This window comes from Microtus oregoni, unplaced genomic scaffold (genome assembly GCF_018167655.1).
Source record: "Microtus oregoni isolate MIOR12 unplaced genomic scaffold, Mior012 000045F_ref0000178, whole genome shotgun sequence".
Classification (NCBI taxonomy): domain Eukaryota; kingdom Metazoa; phylum Chordata; class Mammalia; order Rodentia; family Cricetidae; genus Microtus; species Microtus oregoni.
The window spans coordinates 10,694,836-10,720,120 of record NW_024543219.1 but is presented as its reverse complement, the minus strand read 5'-3'; the positions used below and the strand labels follow the sequence as shown (position 1 = coordinate 10,720,120).

The window sequence follows — 25,285 nt, the reverse complement described above, 5'->3', positions numbered from 1 at the left end:
GGCGTTGTCGTTTGCGGGCTGCTTTGGGAACCAGCCGCTGCCCCGCCTGTGGCTCCGCCTCCTCCCGGGTGGCGGGAAGTGCTGTCCTCCGAGACGGTTCAGCTCTTTGCCGTGAGGTGCTGCGCGCTGGTCTCCGGCAGGTGGGTGGCAGCGGGCCTCGAGAGTCTGCCTGCATGCACGTCCGCAGCAGGCTGCTTGCGGAGCTCCGACTTCCGAGCTAGCACACCTATTTATGGGGCGCCGAAGGATTCTGGTTTTGCTTTATCTATTATCATTATTTTTATTTCCTTTTTCTGCTCGAGTAGGAAGGAACATGAGTCGAGGACATCGAATGAAGTAAAGTGCGAGCCGAAACTGTAAGTATTCTCTTGGGAAAAGATCCTTAAGCACGGGTAGTACTGGGAAGAGGTGAATAATGTTAAGGCCTTTTGCAAGGGAAAGGCGATTCTTTGAAACTTGCAGTTTGGAAAGATGTCCTTGGCATAAAATTTAGGGCGGGAAGGGGGAGAGCAGTAACAGTTTGGTGATTGTCCAGGTGGAATTGTGTGTAGGAGCGCATAGTGCTATCTTCGTTTGAGACTAAGAGGCACAAAAATAAACCTTAAAAAAGTGAGAAACGACTGTATAGTAGGTCACTACATGAAATTTGTTACCTTTTTTGTTGTTACTTGGTAGCAAATCAGTCAGAATGATGCAGTTCTCAGAATGAGTATCTCATCACAGATTGAGTGGAGTGTTCTTGCAGGCAGAATATTTACTGGAGCATCCAAAACCCAGCCTCTCCTAAATAACCCCTTTCCCATGCTCTGCTTAAGAAGAGTGTTGCTTCCCCATCCTCCATGCACCAAGTGCATGTTGCTGGGTGGTTTAAGGTCTGTATTGTCCTCATTCTGGGCCAGTAGTTTACCATGCAGCCGATGGCGTCACCACCCATCTGCATATAACCATGCACATGCATGCACTATAATGATAAAATGAAAAGAAAGCCATAAAAGTCAGAGGGTTTATTCAGTGGCTCATCAGGTAAACTATAACGAGGCAGGGGAATCTGTAGCATTTAGATGCTTTTTTTTTTATCTCATTAGTTTTAGGGTTGGTGGAGGCTGTCTATATTCCAGACCTTAAAGATGTTAAGCCAGACACAAAGGGGGATAGTATGCGGTGATTGCAAGGGGCAAGAGGTAGTGCAAGACGATTTTGGGTCTTGTTTTATGATACTCCGTCTTTCCTGGTGTTCTACGAAAGCATGCCGCAGGGGCTTTACAGAGATGCAGTTTCTTCAGAGAACTTGACCACGCAGCACTTATTCAGTACAGAGCAGCAGCAAACAGTTCTCATTCTGTGTGCCCTAGAGTGCAGTTCTCCACTGCCTCTGGCTTCGTCCTGTGAGACAGATAAAAACTGTGAGAGTCTTATCATTATCTGAGCCACATCTAAACTGGCTTTGGAGCATGTGACTTCTTTTTGAGGCTGAGTGGTTTGATCAGCATGCTTCTTTGAGCACAGAACAACGTGGGTCTAACTTAGGGTTTATGTTTGTAGATTGCCTGCTTTTGTTGGTGCTTGCATACCTTGTCAGATACAACCAAGAACTCCAATTCAGTGTGCATATCCTGTTTTCAAGCCCCTTCTCTCGGTGCTTGAGATAAGCTGATTAGCTGCAAGAATCTTGGTACACACTCATTGTAGATCCATTAGTTACTGTCGTCTCCAGATTACTGTAGCCACAGCTTTATCAGCTTGATGTGGCTCAGTTTTTGATTGGCAGTGTGTGATAAACCTCTTGTGAGGCCCAGACCAGTTTTGAGCTCTGCTTGATCTCCTAGCCAGTGTTTGAGAGTTCATGTTAAGGCAACTGCTAATTTATAGCATGTGTGTCAGTGGACAGAGACTAGTTTACGCTAAACAAGTAGTTCCTTAAATCTTTTTTTTTTTAATATTTATTTATTTATTATGTGTGTATGTCTGCAGGCCAGAAGAGGACACCAGACCTCATTACAGATGGTTGTGAGCCACCATGTGGTTGCTGGGAATTGAACTCAGGACCTTTGGAAGAGCAGGCAGTGCTCTTAACCACTGAGCCATCTCTCCAGCCCAGTTCCTTAAATCTTAATGGCTTAAAATGTCATAGGATTTCTTCCTGAAGCTCACGACACATTAGCTAGGGGTTCTTGGTGTTGTGTTCATGTGGACAAGATAGCTATCATTTTGAGCATTTCTGGTGACTTTTGTCGCCTGATATTCCTCTTTTCCTCCCCTCCCACAGTGAAATCATATGGTGTCATAAACAATCTCAGCAGAGGAGGAATGCGGAAGCTCAGTGAAGCCTTCTTTACCCCAGGAACTCAGGATCCACCACACCGGAGGAGCCAGGTCACATTTCTCCCATGGTTCTCATCAGTTTGTGGAGGTGTGTAGATTTTCTAGTTACTAGGGATGTGTGTGTGAGAGAGAGAGAGACTAAACGTCTTCCCGATCTTTGTTTTTACTCTTTGATTGCTTATAGTCTTTCCCACCCACATTCTCTATCCTTTAGTTTAAAGATCCTTGTGTAAGGAGGGCAAGACTGAACAAATGCTTTTTATTTTCCAAGGATGGGTTTGTCCCTTGTTTTGTAGCTGGGTTTGATAGATTAGATTAATAATAGAAGCTATGGAAGTTTATTTACATGGAAAAAAGAAAGGTGAAAGAGTGTAAGATCTGAAGAAAGAGGAGAATATCAAAATAAAAATGAGGTGATTTTACTTAAGGAAGTGATGCGAGCCAGGTATGATTACATTTCATGCCTATAATCCCAGCACTCTGGAACTCTGGAGCCTGAGGCTAGAGGATCACAATGAAGCCAGGCTAGGCTACATAGTAAGATCATATCTGAAAAAGCTGAGGAAATAAAAAAAAAAAATAGAAATGTTCTGTGAACTTCAAAAGTTGCCTTGATATTTATCTCTGCCTCAGTTTTTTTCTTTAGAGATAATTGCTATCAATCAATAATTATGTGTTTTGACACCGACACCTATTTTCAGCACTGTGGCTTTTGGTGCTGTGAAATATAGTACGTAAGCCTTCTGTCCCTTTCACCCTTTGTACTTCTGTCGTGGCTCCTGACCAGGCACCTAGTGGGCCCCACATACTTTGTGCTTTATGTAATTTTTAAATAGTCAAATATTATTGAAGGCGGAAAGATTGAGAGATGACTGATACGTTCCTGTCTCTAGTCGCTAACGGATCAATTGCACAGCACTGTCACACATGCACTCTCATCTGTCCAGTTAGGTAAAAGGCATCTGAAGTTTGCAAACCTTCGGAGCTGCATACCGTATTGCACAGAGAGAAACAGCGTGCCAACTCGACTGTCCAATTTATGCTAAAGGAATTGAATTGTAGCCTCAAGACAAGGAAATAATTGACGCTTGATCTTTCAGTTGTAATTTAACCTAATACTTTGTGGTTTAATTAGGTTATTGTTATTTCATATAGGAATGAATGCTCTATAGTTATTCCCTTAGCCACAGAAATACATGCAGTTTCCTCCAGAATAAAAAGAAAATAGCGGGTGATCTATTTTTAAAATGTTCCCATTAATATAAAGTAGCCCTGGAATAGGTTGCTTACAGTGGCTAGAATGTATAAGCAATTTTAATGTCAACGATACCTTTTAATTAGGTATCATTAAGGTGACATTTTTATTTATAGCTGTCACTTCTCATTTTGCTTTAAGCTTTTAAACACTTAACTCAGAATTAAAACCTGAAAGGCAAATCTGCACAGTGATAGTAACAGGGTCTAATGAATTTCAGAAATATTAAGTAATTCATGAATCATTAGCTTCATTTTTTTTTAAAGGAACACCTGCTCTCTCGGGGGAGCTGTCTTGTTGATACTCTCGAATGAATGAGCATGTAGCCAGGGCTTTCATGATTTCCTTATAAAGTCATTCTTTGCTGAAAAATTCTGCCCTTACTCTTAGGAGTATATAGAAATAATTTTTGCTGCTTTCATTGCCTATTTTAAAATAATGATCTTGTGTTTGAAATACAGAGGTCCTATTTCAGATTAAAAGATGAAAATTCTCACCTATACCTGTGAGTGTGCTTCTGTTCTTTGTAAATATGTTAGTTTTTAAGATTATTTTAATTTTCCTAGAGGCTGGGAATGTAGCTCTGTAGTAAATTGCTTGACTAAACTATCTTTCAAATTTTGACAGTATAGATCATCAATAGAAAAACTCCCGGAGTTGTTCAAGAAAAAACAAGTAAAACTTCAGAATAGCAGACCAAACTGACAATAGGCCAGAGAGGAAAGTGGTAAGTATACCAAGAAAGGTGACGGGAGGATGGGTAGACCAAATTGGGTTCAAAAGGTAGGGCTGGACTAGTCAGTTGAGAAAGAACTCTGTGTATAAGCAGTGTAAAATAAGTCAAATAGTATGTCTTAAGCATTAAGGTAGGCGTATGTTTAAAAAGAATGTTCCAGCATAATGTGAGTAGATCGCTTGCAGGAGATTTAAAAGGTAGTGAACCCATAACAGAGTTTGAGTGTCTTTTTCCCAGCCAAATGGTGTTTAGCAGTTGCTGGAGTATTTGTTATACATTAGCTATAAATGGGTCAAACAAAATGTTTAATTTTAAAAATGAGTCTAGTCAGGCTTGGTGGTATAGGCCTGTACTCCCAGCTACTTAGGAGGCTGGGGCAGAAAGATTATAAATTCAAGGCCAGCTTGGACAGTAAGTGACACCCTGACTTCAGGCTGGGGCTAAAGATCAGTGGTAGAGTGCTTACCCTAGCTTGTTCAAGGCTTTGAGTTCATTGTCTAACACAGAAAATTAAAAAAAACACAGAACTAGGTAATATTTTTAATTAATTTAAGAATGTTAAAAATTGTCAGCTTAACACTGCAGTAGATACCTGTGCAACTTAAGCATTTTGTAGATATCCTAGATTTCTTTTGCCATTATCAAGAATCAAGCTGAGTATGATATTGAATGACTGTAATCCAAACTCTCGAAAGGCAACAAGGGGTGCTGTGAGTTTGAGGTGAGCCAGGCTACAAACTAGAACCTTGTCTCAGAAAAACCAAACTCAAAAATCAACAACAACAATACACACACACACGCACACACACGCACACACACACACACGCACACACACATGCACACACACACACATGCACACACACACATGCCCACACGCACACACACACGCACACACACACACATGCACACACACACACACACGCACACACACGCACACACCTGCTTCAAAGCTTGGGAATGGAGCTAGATTAGTGGCACAGTACTTCCTTTAACTCTACAATCCCCAGCACTGTGAGAATATAAAATGAAATGGAAGCATTATCACAGTGTCCTCCTCATATATCATTCCCCTTCAGGTTTTTTTTCTTATTAGAAGGAAATAAAGTTCTAGCAACATCAAGTCATGTAGTGATTTAACTCTTCATCTGGTGTCTTTAACTTCATTTAACAAATTCATCTAACAGAACTTTGTGGGTCTCCTCCTCTGTGCCAGGTACGCTTCAGGCAGTAGAGCGGAGCCCTGAAGAAGACAGGCTCGTCTCCTGGCACACATATCCAGCTCCTGCTCATGATGTCGTCTGGGATCGGTGTATTTAGGGCTGGGGTCGCATTGGTTGTGATGTGTGGTTTTTCCACGTCAGCCGAAGATGCCCTCCCAGAACTGAGTCCTGAGCAGTATTTCAGCACACTGCAGCCAGGAAAAGCCTCCTTAGCTTATTTTTGTCAAGTTGGTACGTATCTTTTAAACGTCCTTCAGGGCTCTTGTGATATGCATTTCACTCTCGTCACCGCAGTCAGTGAGGACTTCTGTCAGGTGTAATAGTGTGTGCTGTAAAGCTGTCCTGTCATCTGCCTGCTTGGAAGAACCCAAGCACCCGAGCCGTTTCTTTCCTCACCGGCTACGATGCAGCAGCGATTGCCTTCTAAGTGGAGGATGAGGATGAGGAAGAGATGGCTTACACATGTGCTTACTTCATGGCAAACACAGTCCAGCCGTCTGGATTTCATGCAGTCATTTCTGGAAGAATGCTTTCTTATTCTTTTCTTTACATGTAGCTATTTTTGCAGTTTTATAAAACTTGGATATGTAGTTTTAATAATGCTTTAGCTTAATATTCTATATTTTGCTTTGGCTGTGTCATTAATTATACTGAGTTAATTAGCATGACTATTGTATGTAATTGTGATGGTTTTATTTAGGTCTTTATGCTAATGACAGTACAGCTGTATTGGAATTACCAAAACGAATTCATGTCTCTATGCATTCTTTAATTATAATTGTGATTTGGGATGTTAAAGTCATTTTGGAGATATGTATCTGTATATAAGAACTGTGTATATGGTGTTATTCTTGGAGGAATAATACCACATTAGACTTAAACTTTTTTTTTTTCATGACAAGGTTTCTTTGTGTAGCTCTGGCTGTCCTGGAACTCTCAGAGATCCACCTGCCTCTGCCTCCCAAGTGCTGGGATTAAAGGTGTCACCACCCAGCTTGAATTTATTTTTTATCATATGCTTTAATAAGAAATTTTTAAGGTAATTTACAAAATTTTATTGTGATGAGAAGAATGAAGAAACAGTAGGAAATATGTGACTGGATGTGTTCACTTGTCATTTTGAAGTCTAGTCACATAATATTTTTGTGTGTTCAGATTTTACCTTTAATTTTAACTATTTCTTTTAAAAGAGGAGATTCACAAATATTTATTCAACATTTCTTTTTTAGGTTTGCCAAGTAACTCTGTGTTTCTTGAAGAACTTAAAGAAGCTGTTAGACCTCTCCAGGATCATGGAATTTCTGTCTCAAAGGTAGACAGATATTTATTTATATCAATAGAATATTAGTGACAGACATTTACAGCAGTATGGCCTATAACTGTATATCTAAAAACACATTAGCTTCTTACCTTTTCCCAAACTGAGAGAAAAAAAGTTTGTTTTTTCTTGCTTCTTACCTAAGCACAGTTTCAGATGACTGAGTAATAGTACATGGAGAGAAAAAAAGCTGGCTTAATCCCTAGCTGTGAGAACTTGACTGTGTTTCATAACCTGTTCTGTCTGGGTATTTTCAAGCCCATGGTAAGGTTTTGTAAATTATAACAAGTGAATTTGAAAATATAATTTTTTTTCAAAAAAATTCAAATTTACTATGGAGTTTTATGGACAATTTCCACATGTATTGGATTGGGTAACATCTAGCTTTCATTCATTACCTGAGACTTTACAGAGACGTCTCCCAGTGACTGTCACTCTTTCAGGTTAGTGTCTACTACCTGTTCCTTCTCAGTTCATCTACTGCCTGTCTCCCAGAGGTCACTGTTGTCCCTCTTAGTGTCTACAGTGGACGTCCTACAGGAAGTTAGGTCAGTCTGTGTACCTTAAAAAACCCAGTCACACCACAGACTCCGTCTTTTAGGTGTGTCAGTTCTTTCTGTCAGCTAGCTTCGTTTACTTACTGAGTCTATTCTAGGATGTTACCAACATTGATTTATAATGAACGCTGGGTAAAAATTTAAGCAAAAATTCAGAAGGGGTGGGATAGATATGCTTAGTGGTTAGGAGCACTAGCTGCTCTTGTGTTGGAACCAGTTCAGGTCCTAACACCTTCATGGCATCTCACAACCATCTGTAGCTCCAGTTCCAGGAGATCTGATGCCCTCTTCTGGCTCCGCCAGCACCATTCCCCTCCAGGCACACATGTGGTACACATACATGTATGCAGACACTCATGGACATAAAATAAAAATAAACTTTAGAAATGAAATAGTAATTGCATGATACTCAAAGGCAAGCCTACTAAGTTAGAAATGTAGATTTCAGCTGAAGAGGGACACTATAAAGCAATCCCACACTAGCTCAGACTTGAGTATAATAAAGGGTTATTTATTTAGGGGTAGACTCACAGTCTTCTGCATGAACGGGAAACAGTCAGGAGAGAGCATGCAAGCTTTATAGCTGCATTTATAATATAAGAGACCACACTCAAGTGGGCTGATATCTTAAAGGCTATTGGCTGAAGGAGTTCCCACAGAACCTCCCCTTTTTGTTTAAATAAGAGAATTCTAAGCCTAATCTTTTTCAAGGTATTGTACCTATACAGCTCATTTAACAATGTAACAAAAATTTTTAGTTGTTGGAAATTATTACTACCAACTGTTTAGGATAATAAGGAAATGCAGGTTAGTAATTAGTCACCTATTACAACAGAACTTGTAGTCATATTAGGTATGTTTTCGAGGTCAAACAGATATATTTTAGATGCACAGGTCATCTTCAAATACTTCAGAGATATACCGAGTATGACATTTAAGATGTTTTAATAACATAGGTTCTTCTTTTTATGACATTGAGACTTGTCTGCTTCTGGCAACACCAATCTACTTCAGAAAAGATGATGGGCATCGAAGAAACTCCACATGGAGTTTGCTTTCTTTGTGGCAAAAATAAGCCACTGGGTAAGAAAGTGCTCTTGTCTCAACTGCTGACAGTATGATGTCCTAATTGGACAAGCAGGACACAAAAGAGAGTGACTGCCAAACCTTTGCCCAGATGAGGTGGGTCAACTTCAAAAATTCTGCTTCATAGAAAAGTCTGTCAGAGATTCCAGGCCTGTAGGCTGAAATGGATGCACCAACACTGCAGAGGAACTGCAGCTAGCTGTCTCTGTCTTTTCTCACAATTTTTGTAAGTCACTTGCTCGTACTTCCTGCTTTCTCAGTTAATGTCATTTCCTTCTTGGATCTTAGAGGGAGTTGAAGAGTAGATAGTTTTAGTTTTCCTTGTTTACCAGATACAGAAAGCAAATTATGATAGAAAGTAAATTAGGTATAAAACTTTGGACTCACACAATAGGATGGATGGGGAGTATTTTCTCTGAATTTGTCAAATGCAAATGGACTAGACATTGTTGATGTACTTAGCCTGTATATATTGTATATAGTTATTATACTTATTGTGTATAGTTTTTATATATTAGTTATAGTCTTTTTTATTTTAGATAAAAAAGGGGAAATAGAGGGATTTTATTTATGTTTTAATAAATAAAGCTTGCCTGAAGATCAGAGGGTAAATCTAAGCCACTAGAGGCCAGGTAGAGGTGTCATAACTTTTAATCCTGGGATTTGGGAGACAGAGGCAGAAGGATCTTCGTGAGTTCAAAGCCACCCTGGGCTACACAAGATCAATGCAAAAAGAGATCCAGGTAGTGGTAGCTCATCCCTGTAATCCCAGTACTAGGGAGTCACATGCCTTTAATAGATGGGAGGAGACAGAGGTTCAGAGCTCAGTCTGCAGTCACCCAGCCTTGGTAGAAGTAAGTCTTTTCTACTGACTTGGCTGTTTTGCTTTTCTGATCTTTGACTTGAACCCCAGTATCTGTCTCTGGGTTTTATTATTTATATTACAGGGAAGCTTTCCCTGATTATCTCAAATGGTCTGGTATATTCTGTCCCTTTACTGTTTTTGTGTATGGTACTTAACTTTATACATTGATTATTTAGTGTTTATTACTTTAAAATGTAAGTTCAAAACAAAGTTTTTTATTTGGGACTTTGCTGTATCCCCAGTGGCTAACATAATGGTAGACCCTCACACACTAGTGAGTGAGTACATGACCTCTTGTCATAACATCAGGCATTCCTATTCTTTGGACTTCAAAGTTAAGGAGACGTCCACCAAAGTTCTTTTGGTTATAGCTGACTTAATTCTCATTTTCTGTTTCTTATGTCTTTCCTGTCAGTTCCCCTTTTATAATTTTTTTTGAGAAACATTTCTTTTGGTTTCCTTATATTCTGCATAAATAAATTAAACTAGCAAGAACAAAAACCCCATTCCATCAAATCAAACAAAATCCTTAACCAAATTCAAATAAAATAACTGCCTCTCCAGCCTTTGTTTAAGTTAGTTACATCAGTGGCCGTTTATCTCTCTAGCTGGAAATGTGTGCGCTCTCCTCATGGCTTGCTTCTGTGTGGTGATGCGTGCACACAGTCACTGTTCCTAGTTTTCCTTTCTCTTAGGTCTTCATGACTTTCCTCCCTGTCCTAGTCCTTGGCTTGTACCTAAGTTCCTGCCTCCTTATTTTGTGCCCTCTCACCTTCCATCTTACGTTCATGACTGGTCTGACATTTCCTCACATAAATCTGGGTTTTGTGCTGTCTGCCTTGGTGTGGCTCCTTTAACACTGGACACTTGGTTTATCTTTCTGTTGCACAATTTTAGTGGATGGTGTAAAGGTACCCGTGCTTGCAATTGCCACTGGTATGCTAGACTTCTTATTGAGAGAGAAGCTTGCAGTCTCCTTTTGAGGACTGTCAATGAATTCTCACACAGTGACATCTCCTAATGCCATGTTTACCCTGTGACCATCCTGACCCGCTGTGGAGACTAAAGAAAATTCTAATACGAGACTTTATTTTTTTCTTAAGAGTGTGGTTCTATTAATAAAAGTAAAGGGGTTGATGGACTTGGATGAGAAAACCATCAGAACTTATTGGACACTCCTGTGCACAGGTGCAGAGTTGCTGTCATAGACCCAGCTTAAGTTCTCTTGCTAAGTACTCACTCTGCCTCCGAACTCTACCCTCAGCCTCTGCTTTTTGGTTTTCTTGTGTGGTTGTTTATCTTATTGTAAGCATTTTTTCCTGTTTTACCTCCTTACCTCTTGATTGCTTTGCAAAATTGAGTTAAATGTAAACTTGTGGAAAATTAAATATCACTTTGAGTTCCTTTCTGTGGTTTCCTCGAGCGCTTGAGTGAGCAGTGAAAGCATTGAGTCAGGAAAAGTGAGGGGCAGACGTTAGCTGGAGACAGGTGGTAATGTTTCATTTTCCTTGTTTTCTTTACCATGAACCCTGACCCTGTGATGCATACCTTAAACCTTGAATATAATCTCTTACAGGTTAACTGTGTCGAAGAAGAAGCATCAAGGTATTGTGGGAAAGAAGAGGGATTGATGAAAGCGTATTTATTCAGGTAAATTCTCTTTGAGTGTGGCCTACTCATGCAAAGCAGTAGTTTTAGACTACTTAAGAGCACATAGCACATCGCTAGGCTAGAATAACGTGGTCTTCAGAGACGGCTTAGGAAGTTCGGTAGAAAGTCCAAGGAGTAGAGTTACCGCTAGCCTTTCCAAGCTTTAATTTCTTTCTCTACAAAAGCTGCAGAACCTTATGTGAATTTTTACTCAGAATATCGGGCAAGAAGCACAGAGCAGGCTGAGTGTTCTGTGTGGCTCTGCCAGCTCCATATAGGGAACCCTTTCCTCCTGAGGGATCCGTCTACAATTGTCTAGGTATCGGTTCTTCTACTGTTGACTCTGTCGTCTTCTCCTAGAGATGTGAGACAAACTTTTCTCTCTCTCACTGCTTGCTTCCTTCCCAAGCCAATCTGGAAACCTGCATGTGATGGAGATGTTAATAGAAGTCGCTTTTGGATTTGGATTGGTTCCTTTACCAGTTTTTTTCCAAGTGTAGGTCCTAAACTTTGCAAGATGAACATGCTTATTTGAGTGTATCCTCAGTAGATATTTGAGAATATTGTGTACCAGCAGTCTGATAGGTGTTTGGGCTACACAGACAAGACACAGGCTCTGATATCAAAGAACTTAATGTTAGCTAGTTAAGCAAATTGGAGTGTAAGGAGGTGCTTCAGTAACATGTTCTTCAAACTTTCCCTAGGGGCAGCATACTGCTCAGAGAATTCCCCACTGACACCTTATTTGACGTGGACGCCATTGTTGCACACGTTCTCTTGTAAGTACTGGGGGGGGGGGGATACTCCTCTGCTTCCTTATTGGTCATTTCACTTTCAAGAATCACAGTTCTGGGAGCTAGTTTAGAGTTTAACATCTTTATAGGCATAACAGATCGCTGGTTTATTATCTCAAGGATCTAAAGTTTCTTCAGTGACAGAAAACAGGATTTTTTTGAAAGGTTTTCTTAACTGGACCTGATGGTCATACAGTTGCTTTTGGTTTGCTAGTACAGTGAGTATTTACTAGATGCCTTAGTCTGTCTGGGCTGCTGTAACAAAATGCGTGGACCAAGTGGCATAGAAAACAGAATTTTATTTTTCACAGTTTTGGAGGCTGCAAGTCCAGTGTCAGATTACTGGCTGATTTGGTGTCAGATGAGGGTCTGTGTTCTCCCTTTGTCCTCTCAGAGCAGAGGAACCTGGATATCTCAAGTTTCTTTTACGAGGCTACTAATATCATCCATAATGGATCTGCTTTCATGATCTAATTTTTCCTCAGAGTTCCGCCTCTGAATCCCCACATATTGGGGGTAGGTGTCAGTGTATGCATCTCAGGACACACACACACACACACACACACACACACCTAAACCTGGACACCCGGGTGTTAGTGTATGCATCTCAGGACACACACACACATACACACACACCTGGGTGTCAGTGTATGCATCTCAGGACACACACACACACACACACACACACAAACCTGGGTGTCAGTGTATGCATCTCAGGACACACACACACACACATACCTACACACATACCTGGGTGTCAGTGTATGCATCTCAGGACACACACATGCATACACACACAACCACACATACACCTGGGTGTCAGTGTATGCATCTCAGGGGACACAAACACACGGGAGTCAGTGTATGCACCTCAGGACACACACACACAGGTGTCAGTGTATGCATCTCAGGACACACACACAGGTGTCAGTGTTTGAATCTCAGGGGACACACAAACACAAAGCCACAGCTTTAGTCCTACTGAGATTGCTTGGTAAATTAAAGACTCATGTGGTCAGAAAAACAGAGAGAGATACAGTAAAGAGAGCGTCAAAGACAAAGAAAATTTTTAAATGATTTACAGTGTGTTAAAAATATATGCAGGCTAAAAGTTGAAGTTCTTAAAGTTAAAAAAAAAAGGAAGAGAGTTGTTGGGTGTGGTAGTACACACCTTTAATCAGGTGTTAGTGTATGCACCTCAGGACACACACAGGTGTCAGTGTATGCATCTCAAGGGACACACACACAGGTGGTTGGTAGCTGCAGATAGATGCTCAGCTTTGCTGCTTCCCTTAGGGTTTCTTTTTTTTTTTTTTTTTTTTTTTTTTGGTTTTTTGAGACAGGGTTTCTCTGTAGCTTTGGTGCCTGTCCTGGAACTAGCTCTTGTAGACCAGGCTGGCCTCGAACTCCCTGAGATCTGCCTGCCTCTACCTCCCGAGTGCTGGGATTAAAGGCATGCGCCACTACCGCCCGGCCCCTTAGGGTTTTAAAAGTACCTTGTTTCTGTGATCCACGCCCAATAACTATCTGATAACAAACTTTAAATTTTTTTTAAAACGAAAACAAACTATCTTTTTTCATTATATATACCAATCCAAGTTCCCACTTCCTCCTCTTCTTCCATTGTTTCCACTTACCCTCTCCCATCCCAACCCCATCCGCTCCTCAGAGAGGGTAAGTAAGGCACATTGCTTTGGGGAAGACCCAAGGCCTTCCCTATTATGTCTAGGATGAGCAAGGTATCCATCCAAAGAAAATAGTTTCTCAAAAAGCCAGTACAAGCAGTAGGGATAGATCCTGGTGCCACTGCCAGTGGCCCTTCAGTCTGCCCCAGCCATGCAACTGTCAACCACATTGAGAGGAACTAGTTTGAGCCTATGCTTGTTCCTTCCCAGTCCGGTTGGTGTTGGTGAGTTCCCATTAGCTAAGGTAGACTGTTTCCATGGATATACCCATCATGGTCTTGACCTCTTTGCTCACATTCTCACTCCTCCCACTCTTTAGCTGGACATTGGGAGCTCAGTCCAGTGCTCCAATGTGAGTCTCTGCCTCTCTTTACATCAATTGCTGGATGAAGGTTCTATGGTGATATTTAAGATATTCATCAGTCTGGCTATAAGGCAAGGCAAAGTTCAGGCCCCCTCTCCTCTGTTGCTTAGGGTCTTAGCTGGGGTCATCCTTGTGGATTCCTGGGATTACTCTAGAATCAGGTTTCTTGCTAACTTCATAATGGCTCCCCAATCAAGATATCTCTTTCTCAGAGTTGTTTTGATTTGCATTTCCCTGATGGCTAAGGATGTTGAACATTTCCTTACGTGTCTTTCGGCCATTTGAGATTCTTCTGTTGAGAATTCTCTGTTTAGTTCTGTACCCCATTTTTAATTGGGTTATTTAGAATTTTGATGTTTAATTTCTTGAGTTCTTTATATATTTTGAGATCAGTCTTTTTTCTGATGTGGGGTTGGTGAAGATCTTTTCCCATTCAGTAGGCTGCCTTTTTGTCTTATTGACTGTGTTCTTTGCTTTATAGAAGCTTCTCAATTTCAGGAGGTCCCATTTATTTATTGTTGCTCTCAGGGTCTGTGCTACTGGAGTTATATTTAGGAAGCAGTCTCCTTTACCCATTCATTGAAGACTACTTCCCACTTTCTCTTCTATCAGGTTCAGTGTGATCGGATTTATACAAAGGTATTTAATCCACTTGGACTTGAGTTTTGTGCATGGCAATAGATACGGATCTATTTTCATTCTTCTACATGTTGACATCCAGTTAAGCCAGCAACATTTGTTAAAGATACTTTCCTTTTTCCATTGTATAAATTTAGCTTCTTTGTCAAAAATCAGATGTTCATAGGTTTGTGGATTAGTATCTGGGTCTTTGATTTGATTCTATTGGTCAATCTCTCTGTTTTTTTTGCCAGTACGAAGCTGTTTTCATTACTGTAGCTCTGTAATAGAGTTTGATTTCAGAGATGGTGATACCTTCATAAGTTCCTTTATTGTTCAGTATTATTTTGGCTATCCTGGGTTTTTTGTTTTTCCATATGAAGTTGATTATTGTTCTTTCAAGGTCTGTTGACAGAGGTTTTTATTCTGCCCAGTCCTGCAGCCGTTCAGTCCCAAAGAAACTCAAAGAGGTCTACATTAATTATAAACTGGTTGGCCTATTGGCTCAGGCTTTTTATTAACTCTTATAACTTACATTAGCCCATAATTTTTGTCTGTGTTAGTCACATGGCTTGGTCCCTTTTATCAATGAGGCTTTCTCATTTTGCTTCCTCTGAGTCTGGGTAGCGGCTGCAAACTTAGCCTTTCCTCTTCCTAGAATTCTCCTGTTCTTGTTGTCTCACCTCTACTTTCTGCCTGGTTACCCCACCTATACTTACAAGTAACAGGATAAAGACCATTGTCCCATAGCACAAGGTCTGTGAAGAATTGTGTTGGAATTTTGGTGGGGATTTCATTGAATCTATAGCTTGCTTTTGGTAGAATTGCCATTTTTTTTTTTTTTACTATGTTGGTTCTACCTATGCAAGAGCATGGGAGATCTTTCTATTTTCTGGTATCTTCTTCAGTTTCTTTCTTCAAAGACTTAAAGTTCTTGTCGAATAGGTCTTTCACTTCTTTGGTTAGTGTTACCCCAAGATATTTTATGTATTTGTGGCTATTGTGAAAGGTGATGTTTCTCTGATTTTTTTCTCAGCTTCTTTATTATTTGTATATAGGAAGGCTACTGATTTTTTTTGAGTTTATTTTGTATCCTGCCACATTTCTGAAGGTATTTATCAGCTGTAGGAGTTCCCTGGTAGAGTTTTTGGGGTCACTTTTATATACTATTATATCATCTGCAAATAACAAAAGTTTGACTTCTTCCTTTTCAATTTGAATCCCCTTGATTTCCTTTGTTGTCTTATTACTATAGCCAGAACTTCAAGAAGTATGTTGAAGATATGGAGAGAGTGGACAGCCTTGTATTGTTCCTGATTTTAGTGGAATCACTTTGAGTTTCTCTCCATTTAATTTGATGTTGGCTGTTGGCTTGCTGTTTATTTCTTTCTTATATTTAGATATGTTCCTTGTATCCCTGATCTATCCAAGACCTTTTTCATAGGGGGGTGCTGGATTTTGTCAAATGCTCTTTTAGCATCTAATGAGATGAACATATGTTTTTTTCTTTCAGTTTATTTATATGATGAATTACATTGGTAGATTTTCATATGTTGAACTAACACTGAATCTCTAGGATGAAGCTGGCTTCATCATGGTGGATGATTTTTTTGATGTGTTCTTGGATTCGGTTTGCCAGCATGTTGTTGAGTATTTTTGTATCCATGTTCATGAGTGAGATTGGTCTGTAATTCTCTTTCTTGGTTAAGTTTTTGTGTGGTTTTGGTATCAGGGTAACTGCAACCTCATAAAAAGTGTTTAGCAATGTTCCTTCTGTTTCTCTTATGTGGAACACTTTGAGGAGTATAGGTATTAGCTCTTCTTGGACTTTCTGGTATGTAGTGAGATGAGGTGAGCAGGCCTGCTTTTCATCCCACCTGGCTCCCACACGGCTAGCTTTACACCCGAAATAACAACACACAAATAGTATTCTTTTAAACACTGCCTGGCCCGTTAGTTCTAGCCTCTTATCCGCTAATTCTCACATCTTGATTAACCCATTTCCAATAATCTGTATAGCACCACTAGATGGTGGCTTACCAGGAAAGATTCTAGCCTACGTCCATCTTAGGCTGGAGCTTCATCACATCTGTCCTGGAGAGGAGAGCTATGGCTTCTGCCTCACTGGTAGAATCTGAGATTTTTTTGGTTGGGAGGTTTTTGATGACAGCTTCTATATTCTTGCAGTTTATAGGTTTATTTAAATTGTTCACCTGGTCTTGATTTAATTTTGGTATATGGTATGTGTATAGAAAATTGTCCATTTCTTTTATGTTTTCCAATTTTGTGGAGTACAGGTTTTTGTAGTATGACCTAATGATTCTCTGAATTTCCTCAGTGTCTATTGTTATGTCCCCCTTTTCATTTCTAATTTTTGTTAGTTTGGATGTTCTCTCTCTGCCTTTTGATTAGTTTGTCTATCTTGTTGATTTTCTCAGAGAACCAGCTCTTTGTCTCATTGGTTCTTTGTATTGTTTCTATTTTGTTGATTTCATCCCTCACTCTAATTATTTCCTCCTGGGTGAGTCTGCTTCTTTTTGTTCTAAAGCTTTCAGGTGTGCTGTTAAATCACTGATGTGAGCTTTCTCCATTTTCTTTTTGTGGGCACTTAGTGCTACGAACTTTCCTCCTAGTACTGCTTTTCTAGTGTCCCACAGGTTTGGGTACATTGTGCCTTCATTTTCATTGAATTCTAGGAAGTCTTTAATTTCTTTATTTCTTCCTTGTCCCAGGGATGGCTCAATAGTTCATTGTTCAATTTCCATGAGTTTGTAGGCTTTCTGCAATTAGTGTTGTTAAATTATAACTTTAAACCATGGTGATCTGTTAAGACACAGGGGGTTACTCCATTCTTTTTTTTTTTTTTTTTTGGATTTTTCGAGACAGGGTTTCTCCATAGTTTTTGGTTCCTGTCCTGGAACTATCTCTTGTAGACCAGGTTAGCCTCGAACTCCCAGAGATCCGCCTGCCTCTGCCTCCCAAGTGCTGGGATTAAAGGCGTGCGCCACTACCGCCCGGCTCCATTTTTTTTTTTTTATATCTGTGGGGGTTTGCTTTGTTCCCGAGTATGTGGTCAGTTTGACTGAAGGTTCCATGAGGTACTGAGAAGAAGGTATATTCTTTTGTGTTTGGGTGGAATGTTCTATAGATGTCTGTTAAGTCCATTTGATTCATAACATCTGTTAGTTCTCCTATTTCTCTTGTAAAATTTCTGTCTGGTTGACCTGTCCATTGGTGAGAGTGGAGTGTTGAAGTCTCCTGCTATTAGTGTGTGGGGTGTGCTGTGTGATTTAAGTTTTAGTAATGTTTCTTTTACATATGTGTGTGCTCTTTTATTAGGGGCATAGATGCTCAGGATTGAGACTTCATTTGATGGATTGTTCCTGTTATGAATATAAAGTGTCCTTCTCCATCTCTTCTTTATTGATTTTAGTTTGAAATCTATTTTGTTAGATATTAGGATAGCTACACCTGCTTGTTTCTTAGGTCCATGTTATTGGAAAACCTTTTCCCAACCCTTTTCTCTGAGGTAATGTCTGTCTTTGAGGTTGAGGTGTGTTGTATACAGCAGAAAGCTGGATCCTGTTTTCGTATCCATTCTCTTAGCCTGTGTCTTTTTTTTAAGATTTATTTATTAATTATGTATAAAGTGTTCTGTCTGTCTGTATGCTTGCTGACCAGAAGAGGGCACCTGATCTCATTACAGATGGCTGTGAGCCACCATGTGGTTGCTGGGAATTGAACTCAGGACCTCTGGAAGAGCAGTCAGTGCTCTTAACCTCTGAGCCATCTCTCCAGCCCCAGCCTGTGTCTTTTTATAGGTGAATTGAGTCCATTGATATTTAGAGATATTAATGACCAGTGGTTGTTAATTTCTGCTATTTTTTGGTAGTAGTGTTTGTGTGTTTCCCTTTTTTGGATTTTGCTGGTGGGGGTTATCTGTTGCCTGTGTTTTTGTGGATGCAGTTAGTTTCCTTGGGTTGGGGAAGGAAATCTTTTAGTACTTTCTATAGAGTTAGCATTGTGGATCCACATTGTTTACATCCGGTTTTGTCATGGACTATCTTGTTTTCTCCATCAATGGTGATTGGAAGCTTTGCTGGGTATAGTTGTCTGGGCTTACATCCGTGGTCTCTTAGTGTCTGCAGCACATTTGTTAGGACCTTCTGGCTTTCATGGTTTCCATGGAGAAGTTGGGTATAATTCTGATAGGTCTACCTTTATATGTTATTTGACCGTTTTCCTTTGCAGCTCTTAATGTTCTTTCTTTATTCTGTATGTTTTGGTTTTGCATTTTGATTATTATATGGCGAGGGACCTATTTATTTATTTATTTATTTATTTATTTATTTAGATCCAGTCTATTTGGTGTTCTGTAAGCTTCTTGTACCTTCTTTAGGTTGGGAAAGTTTTCTTCTGTGATTCTGTTGAATATATTTTCTGTGCCTTTGAGCTGGAGTTCTCCTTAGTCTACCCCTATTTGGTCATTTTGTGGTGGCCCAGATTTCCTGGATTTTTTTTTTTTTTTTTTTTGGTTTTTCGAGACAGGGTTTCTCTGTAGCTTTGGTGCCTGTCCTGGAACTAGCTCTTGTAGACCAGGCTGGCCTCGAACTCCCAGAGATCTGCCTGCCTCCCGAGTGCTGGGATTAAAGGCGTGCGCCACCACCGCCCGGCTCCTGGATGTTTTGTGTTAAGAATTTGTTGGATTTAATGTTTTCTTTGACCAATGAATCTATTTCTTCTCTAGTATCTTCAACACCTGAGATTCTTTCTTCAATCTTTTGTATTCTTTTGGTTATCCTTGCCTCTGTAGTTCCTGTTCGTTTACCCAGATTTTCCATATTCAGAATTCCCTCGGTTTGCGGTTAATTGCCTCTATTTCAGTCTTCACGTCTTGAACTGTTTGCTTCACCTGTTTTTTTTTTTTTATTGGGTTTGTTTCAGGGATTTATTAATTTCTTTCAATTTTTTTGTTTGTCTTTTCCTCCATTTCTTTAAGGGAGTTTTTTATTTCCTCTTTAAAGGTCTCCATCATCTTCATAAAGTTACATTTAAAGTCATTTTCTTCTGCTGCTTCTGGGGTTAGGATGATCAGGTTTTCCTGTTGTGTGACCACTGCGTTCTGGTGTTAATATGTTGCTTTTTAGGTTGTTGGATGAATTCTTGTATTGGTGCGTGCCCATCTCTTCTTTCAAATGAGGCCAGCAGTGTCTTGGTCCAATACTTAAAGTGGCTGTCTGAGTCTTTGGGAATTGTTCTTAGTCTGCTCTGTACTGTCAATGTCTGAGCCTCACGGAACCACTGAGGTCTCTCTAAGCCTGCTCTCTTGGTCTCTCTCCTGGTTTACTTCTTGGTCCCCTCAGTGTTGTAGCAAGCTGTGTTTTAGAGTTTCACCTAGGTTGTAGGAGGATAGGCACGTTTGGGGGTAGAGAAGCCAAGGCGGTTGCAGGAGGGGCCCGGGGTTTTGTCCAACTATGGAGGTCCTAGAAAGTGATGTGTCCTGCTGCATGGCTAGTCCCTCACCCTCAGTCCCCTCAGTATTGTAGCAAGCTGTGTTTCCCTGATAGTTTTAGATATTTTGAGTCACTCCTAACATTTTTCTGTTATCCTGCCTCCCTGGGCCATCAAAGAGGCAGTGAAGAGCCCCTTGGGAGAATTTTGGTGGACACAATAATTGCTTGTGTCTACACCATTGCACCTGACTGTTGATTGTTACAAAGAATCAAGACCATTGTGGAGTGGGCAGTTTTCTTTATGTCACAGTGGGTGAATAAAAATCTTTCCCCTTTTTCTCTTGTCCCCTTCCTAGTGTATAGAGATTGAACCCAGGAGTATCCAGCCCTAATTAAATTTCCATCATGACTTTGGAGTTGGGCTTATTGTCCTGATGACTCAACACAAAATCTGATCAGTTTTAGCACATGTAGAAACTGCTGTGTGGCATTGTGTAATCTAGGGAAGTAGAGCAAAAAGGTGGTTTTCTTCTTAATGCTTACAATGTGAAAAAAACGGGGCTTAGCGACAGACAGTTAATTCAGTAACAGTCAGCAGAACTACAAACTTAGTTTAATGTTTGATTTCTTTTTCATCCTGCTCACCTCAAGAAGAGCCATTTACAGTGATGGGCTTCTCCTTTAAGAGTTTCAGGCAGCTGCAAGAATTGCAGCTGTGACAGGACAGCTGGGCATTATGGACACAGGTCATCTAGGGGCTATTTAGGGGAAGAAGAAATAAAATCAAGAAGTAGAAATCAGAGAGACAATTCCTTCATTCTCACTTTGAACATAATAGAGACTTGTGGAATGCAGTATTGTGTAGCATTTTCCAATAATGATATTTAAATATTGAATAACTCCACCAAATATCATGGCTGTACCTTGTAAATTGCCATGAAAAAGAATATACTTTTTCAGTTTGTCATTCTGTTTTCATGGACTACCCAGTGTTCAGCAAGCACTCATGCTGTGCGTGTTTACACCATTGCAGTGTTGTGCACAAGAGTTTCCTTGCTCCAAAATTCTATCCCCCTTCATGGCTGATGCTTTTATTGTTCCTGTAACTGTTCCCTTTGCACAATGTCACGTGCAAACCACACAGCGTGTAGCTTTTATATACTGGCTTCTTTTACTTAAGCATTATATAAATGATTACATGACTTCATGGTTTGATACTACATTCATTTTTATCATGGAATAGTGTTCTTTGGTGTGCGTGTTCACCTGTTTACACATTTACCTGCTAAGCTTATTAGTTCCTTCCAAGTTTTGGTAATTATGAATAAGTGCTATAAACACTGATGTATAATTTTTGGTGTAGATATATATTCCTCCCTTTGTTTATAAATACATAAGAGTAAGAAGATTTGTAGTTTGTAATGTTAAATTTGTAAGAAACAGCCAAACTGCCTTCCTGAATGTTGCAATGAAAGAGTTCTAGTTTCTCTGTGTTCTTATTGTGTGTAGTAACATCTCATTGTGAACATCTTTTCAGATGCTGACTGGTTACCTGTTATTTGGTGTGCTGTCCAGATATTATTTTACCTACTTTTTAAATTGGGTTGCTATATGTTTAGATTGAGGCATTTTATTAGATACATGCTTTGTTAGATACTGTCTTTCAGTTTGTGGCTTTTCCTCTGTTTTCTTAATATTTTTATTTTCAGAGCACAGAAATTTTTTAATAGTGAAGTTGAACCTAGCAGTACTTTTAATGGATTATACTTTTGATATTGTATTTTAAAATGAGTTAACAATCGCAGGTCACCAACTTTTGGTTTCTTTTTGGGGACAGGGTGTTATGCAGCCCAGGCTGGTCTCAAAATGACTCTGTAGCCAAGGATGATCTGGAACTTCTAATTCTCTTGCCTCTACCTCTTTGTCAGCTTATCCTGGGACTACAGGCAGTACCACTACATACAGAATGTATAAGGTGTAGAGTTAGTGTGTATTTTGGTTCACACCTTGGTATGTAGATGGCCATTTTTTTTTAGTACCTTTTGTTAAAAGATTGCACTTTATTGAATTGTCTTTGTTCCTTTGTTAGAGAGCCGTAGATTGTGTTTATGTGGGAGAGTTTCTTCTTGTGTTGTTTCTATTTTATATTTAAGAATAGATATATTTTAAAATTATATGTTATAAGCATATTTACAAATTATATATATTATGAAGACATGTAAATATATAATCTTAAATATTTTATGTTTAAGATTAAAATCTGCTTTGATCTGCCATGGTGAGTGGGATGAGGAGTGTATGATGCAGGTGGCTACCTAGATGCCCCACACAACTGAAATAAGGATTTTTGTTCAGTATTTGAGGTGCTGTGGTTTACACAAAACTCTTATATGTATTGAACTCTATTTCTGAGCCGTGTCTCATTGGTTTGTCTGTATGTCAGTATCACTGGTTTAATTTGTAGAGTTTGTAATATATATGAAAGGCTTAGGTCTTTGTAGATTTTGTTTTCAGGATTGCATGCTTATTTTGTTTTTATGTGCCATTCGAAATTATCTTGTGCAGTTTCTCCTCTTTCCTAACTCTAAGTTCTGTTGAAGTTAAATTTATGTTATCTTCAGGACAGTTGACATCTTAGGAATGAATCCTCCCATCCTAGAATATGATGGCTTCCGTTTGTCAAAGTATTTTCTAGTAGTTTTGCTTGTTTTGAAAGACATTTTTCCTTTGGAAGATCAGTTTTAGTTTCATAGCAAAAAGATGAGTAAAGTACAGAGATCTCTCTCACTTGCCCCCTGCCCCTACCAGAGCAGCACGTCATTTGCTAACGGTATGTCAGTCTGTAGTGATGAATTTCTCCATGTTATGTATTCTGTGGGTTTGGACATATATGTAAAGAACTGAATCAAATCATTATAGTATCATACAGCTTTTTCACTGTCCTAATACATTTGTGCCCCACCCCAAGAGATCACTGATCTTTGTGTCTTCATAGTTTTGCTTTGACCCTAAAGAATTTATTTTTATTCATATTTATTTTTATTATTATTTTTTTTTTTTGGTTTTTCGAGACAGGGTTTCTCTGTGGTTTTGGAGCCTGTCCTGGAACTAGCTCTTGTAGACCAGGCTGGTCTCGAACTCACAGAGATCCACCTGCCTCTGCCTCCCAAGTGCTGTGATTAAAGGCGTGCGCCACCACCGCCCGGCTCATATTTAATTTTTATTTTGAAAATTTAGATTATACCTGTTAATAAAGTAGTATAATGTATTAGTGCCAGCAATAAACTATAGTTAGATTGAACGGTGATATTCTTACTGTTTCATGAGTGTTACATAACGATATCAACACACAAATGGTCTTCATAATTCCATTGCCCATAGTTGGACAGTTTCCCCTCCACTGGCCTATATCTTGTTTTTTTTTAAGAATGCTTTTGTTTGCTGTTTGATATATTTATTCATAAGATGTATAAGTATATATGTATAAAATATGTGTATAATCATATTATTCTAGCATCTTATTAGGATCTGATATATTCATAAGAGATATATGTACAGTCATGTATATGAAATATATGTATGGTCATATTATTCTTCTAGCATTTTATTAAGCAGAAAATAGGCAACCCAAAATTTACTGACATTTTTAAGTTTACAAAATTTTTTTAAGTTAAAAATAGGTTTTTTCCATGCAATTTATTCTGATCAGTTTCTCCTCCCTCATCTCCTTCCATATCAACTACAGACTTCTTTCTCTCTTTCTTTGGAATACAAACAAGTAAAGACCAAATAAGAATAGAACAAAACAAACACACAAGAAGGGGGAAAAAAACCAAGACAAAACAAAGAAAAAGCTTGAGAGGCACAAGCACACACAGAAAACCCTTAAAAACACAAAATCAAAGCCATAATACACAAAGGATCAGTATGGTAGTTTGAATAAGAATGGCCTCCATACTTAGTCACCAGGGATTAGAAGGTGTGGCCTTGTTGGAGGGAGTGTGTCACTTTCAAAAGCCCACACCAGGCCAGTCTTTTTCTCTGCCTGTGGATCAGGACACAGCTCTCAGTTATTACTAGGGCACCTGCCTGCAGGCCACCATGCTCCCCACCGTGATGATAATGGACTAGCCCTCTGAAACTGTAAGCAAGACCCAATTAAATAATACTTAGCCATAAGAGTTGCTTTGATCATGGTGTCTCTTTACAGCAGTAGAACACTAAGGCAACCAGTAAGGTTAAAAATAAAAGTGCCCAGACAAAGCGTTGTGAGACAAAATATCTCCCGGAATACCATTGAGTTCTTTTTGAGTTGGCCGCCATCTGCTGGACATGGGCCTGCCTTTAAGTGTGGTTTGTAACCCAGTGAGAGATTGTTGGAGGAAACTTAGTTTTTCCATTGTAAGCAGTTGTCAGTTGGAGATAGTGTCCTGGTTAGGCATGGTAGCTTGTGTCCACTTCTCTCAGTAGAGAGACCCCATTTGACTTGAACCTGTGCAGATCCTCTTCATCCGGCCACTGTCTCTGTGAGTTCTTATATGTGTCAGTCCTATTGTGTTCCCTGGGTGTCCTCCATCCCCACTGGCTTTTTCCACCTTCTCTTCCCCAGAGTTCCCTCAGCCCTGAGGGGAGGGATTTGCTTCAAGACTTCCTATTTAGGACTGGGTGTTCCAAGGTCTTAATCTCTGTGCATTGTACAGTTGTGGGTCCCTGTATTTGTCCCCATCTACTGCAGATGGACGCTTCTCTGATGATAGCTGGACAAGATACTGATGTGTGGGTATAGCAGGATGTAGTTTGGAGTTATTTTAGAAGAAAAATACATGGTTTCCCTCTAGGTTCACACCTGTCAGGTACCACCTGACCAGTGTCAGGCATGGGTTTCATCTGTCGGAGTGGATCTTAAATCCAACCAGATAGTGATGGTTACTCCACCTTCTGAGCCACTGCTGTTCTAGCGTACACGTAGTACAGGCCACCAATGTAGGTAGGAGGTTTATAGCTGGGTTGGTGTTTACCTTTCTCCTCTGGTAGTGTGCAAAGCTAAATTACATTAATTTCAGCCAACTTGTTAGTTATTTTTGGTCAAGATGTTCTACTTATATTTGTAACTAAATATGGCAAATAATTGTAGATAATACTTAGGTTGTTTTCAAAACATTTGTTCATGAGCTTGCTTTGGGAAATATTTGTGTTTACTTGCTTGAAAAATGTGTAAGCCATGCTGTTACTTTTTTTCTCAAAGCTTTTGAATTTGCTATGTAGAATGTTTTTGATTGAGAACAGTGATCCACAGTTTTTCTTTAACTCTGCTCCTTTTGTCAGTAGACTATCAAAAGTGTTGATAAACGACTTATTTTTT

The 25,285-nt window shown here is 39.6% G+C and overlaps 1 protein-coding gene across 6 annotated transcripts in view; it reads left to right on the top strand.

The window, feature by feature from the left end:
• Positions 1–25,285, top strand: part of Txndc16 (thioredoxin domain containing 16) — a 95,693-nt gene that overhangs the window by 966 nt on the left and 69,442 nt on the right. For 2 of the 6 annotated variants that reach the window (XM_041634067.1, XM_041634073.1), the window contains exons 1-8: positions 9–140; positions 306–356; positions 2,267–2,410; positions 4,205–4,304; positions 5,527–5,764; positions 6,763–6,845; positions 10,936–11,009; positions 11,714–11,788. In XM_041634067.1, coding sequence (XP_041490001.1) covers positions 5,602–5,764; positions 6,763–6,845; positions 10,936–11,009; positions 11,714–11,788 — 395 coding nt within the window. In that variant the 5' untranslated portion in view covers positions 9–140; positions 306–356; positions 2,267–2,410; positions 4,205–4,304; positions 5,527–5,601. Of the gene's footprint in view, positions 1–8; positions 141–305; positions 357–2,266; positions 2,411–4,204; positions 4,305–5,526; positions 5,765–6,762; positions 6,846–10,935; positions 11,010–11,713; positions 11,789–25,285 lie in introns of those variants that run through there. The other 4 variants (XM_041634071.1, XM_041634068.1, XM_041634072.1 and 1 more) reach the window with 3 other exon arrangements.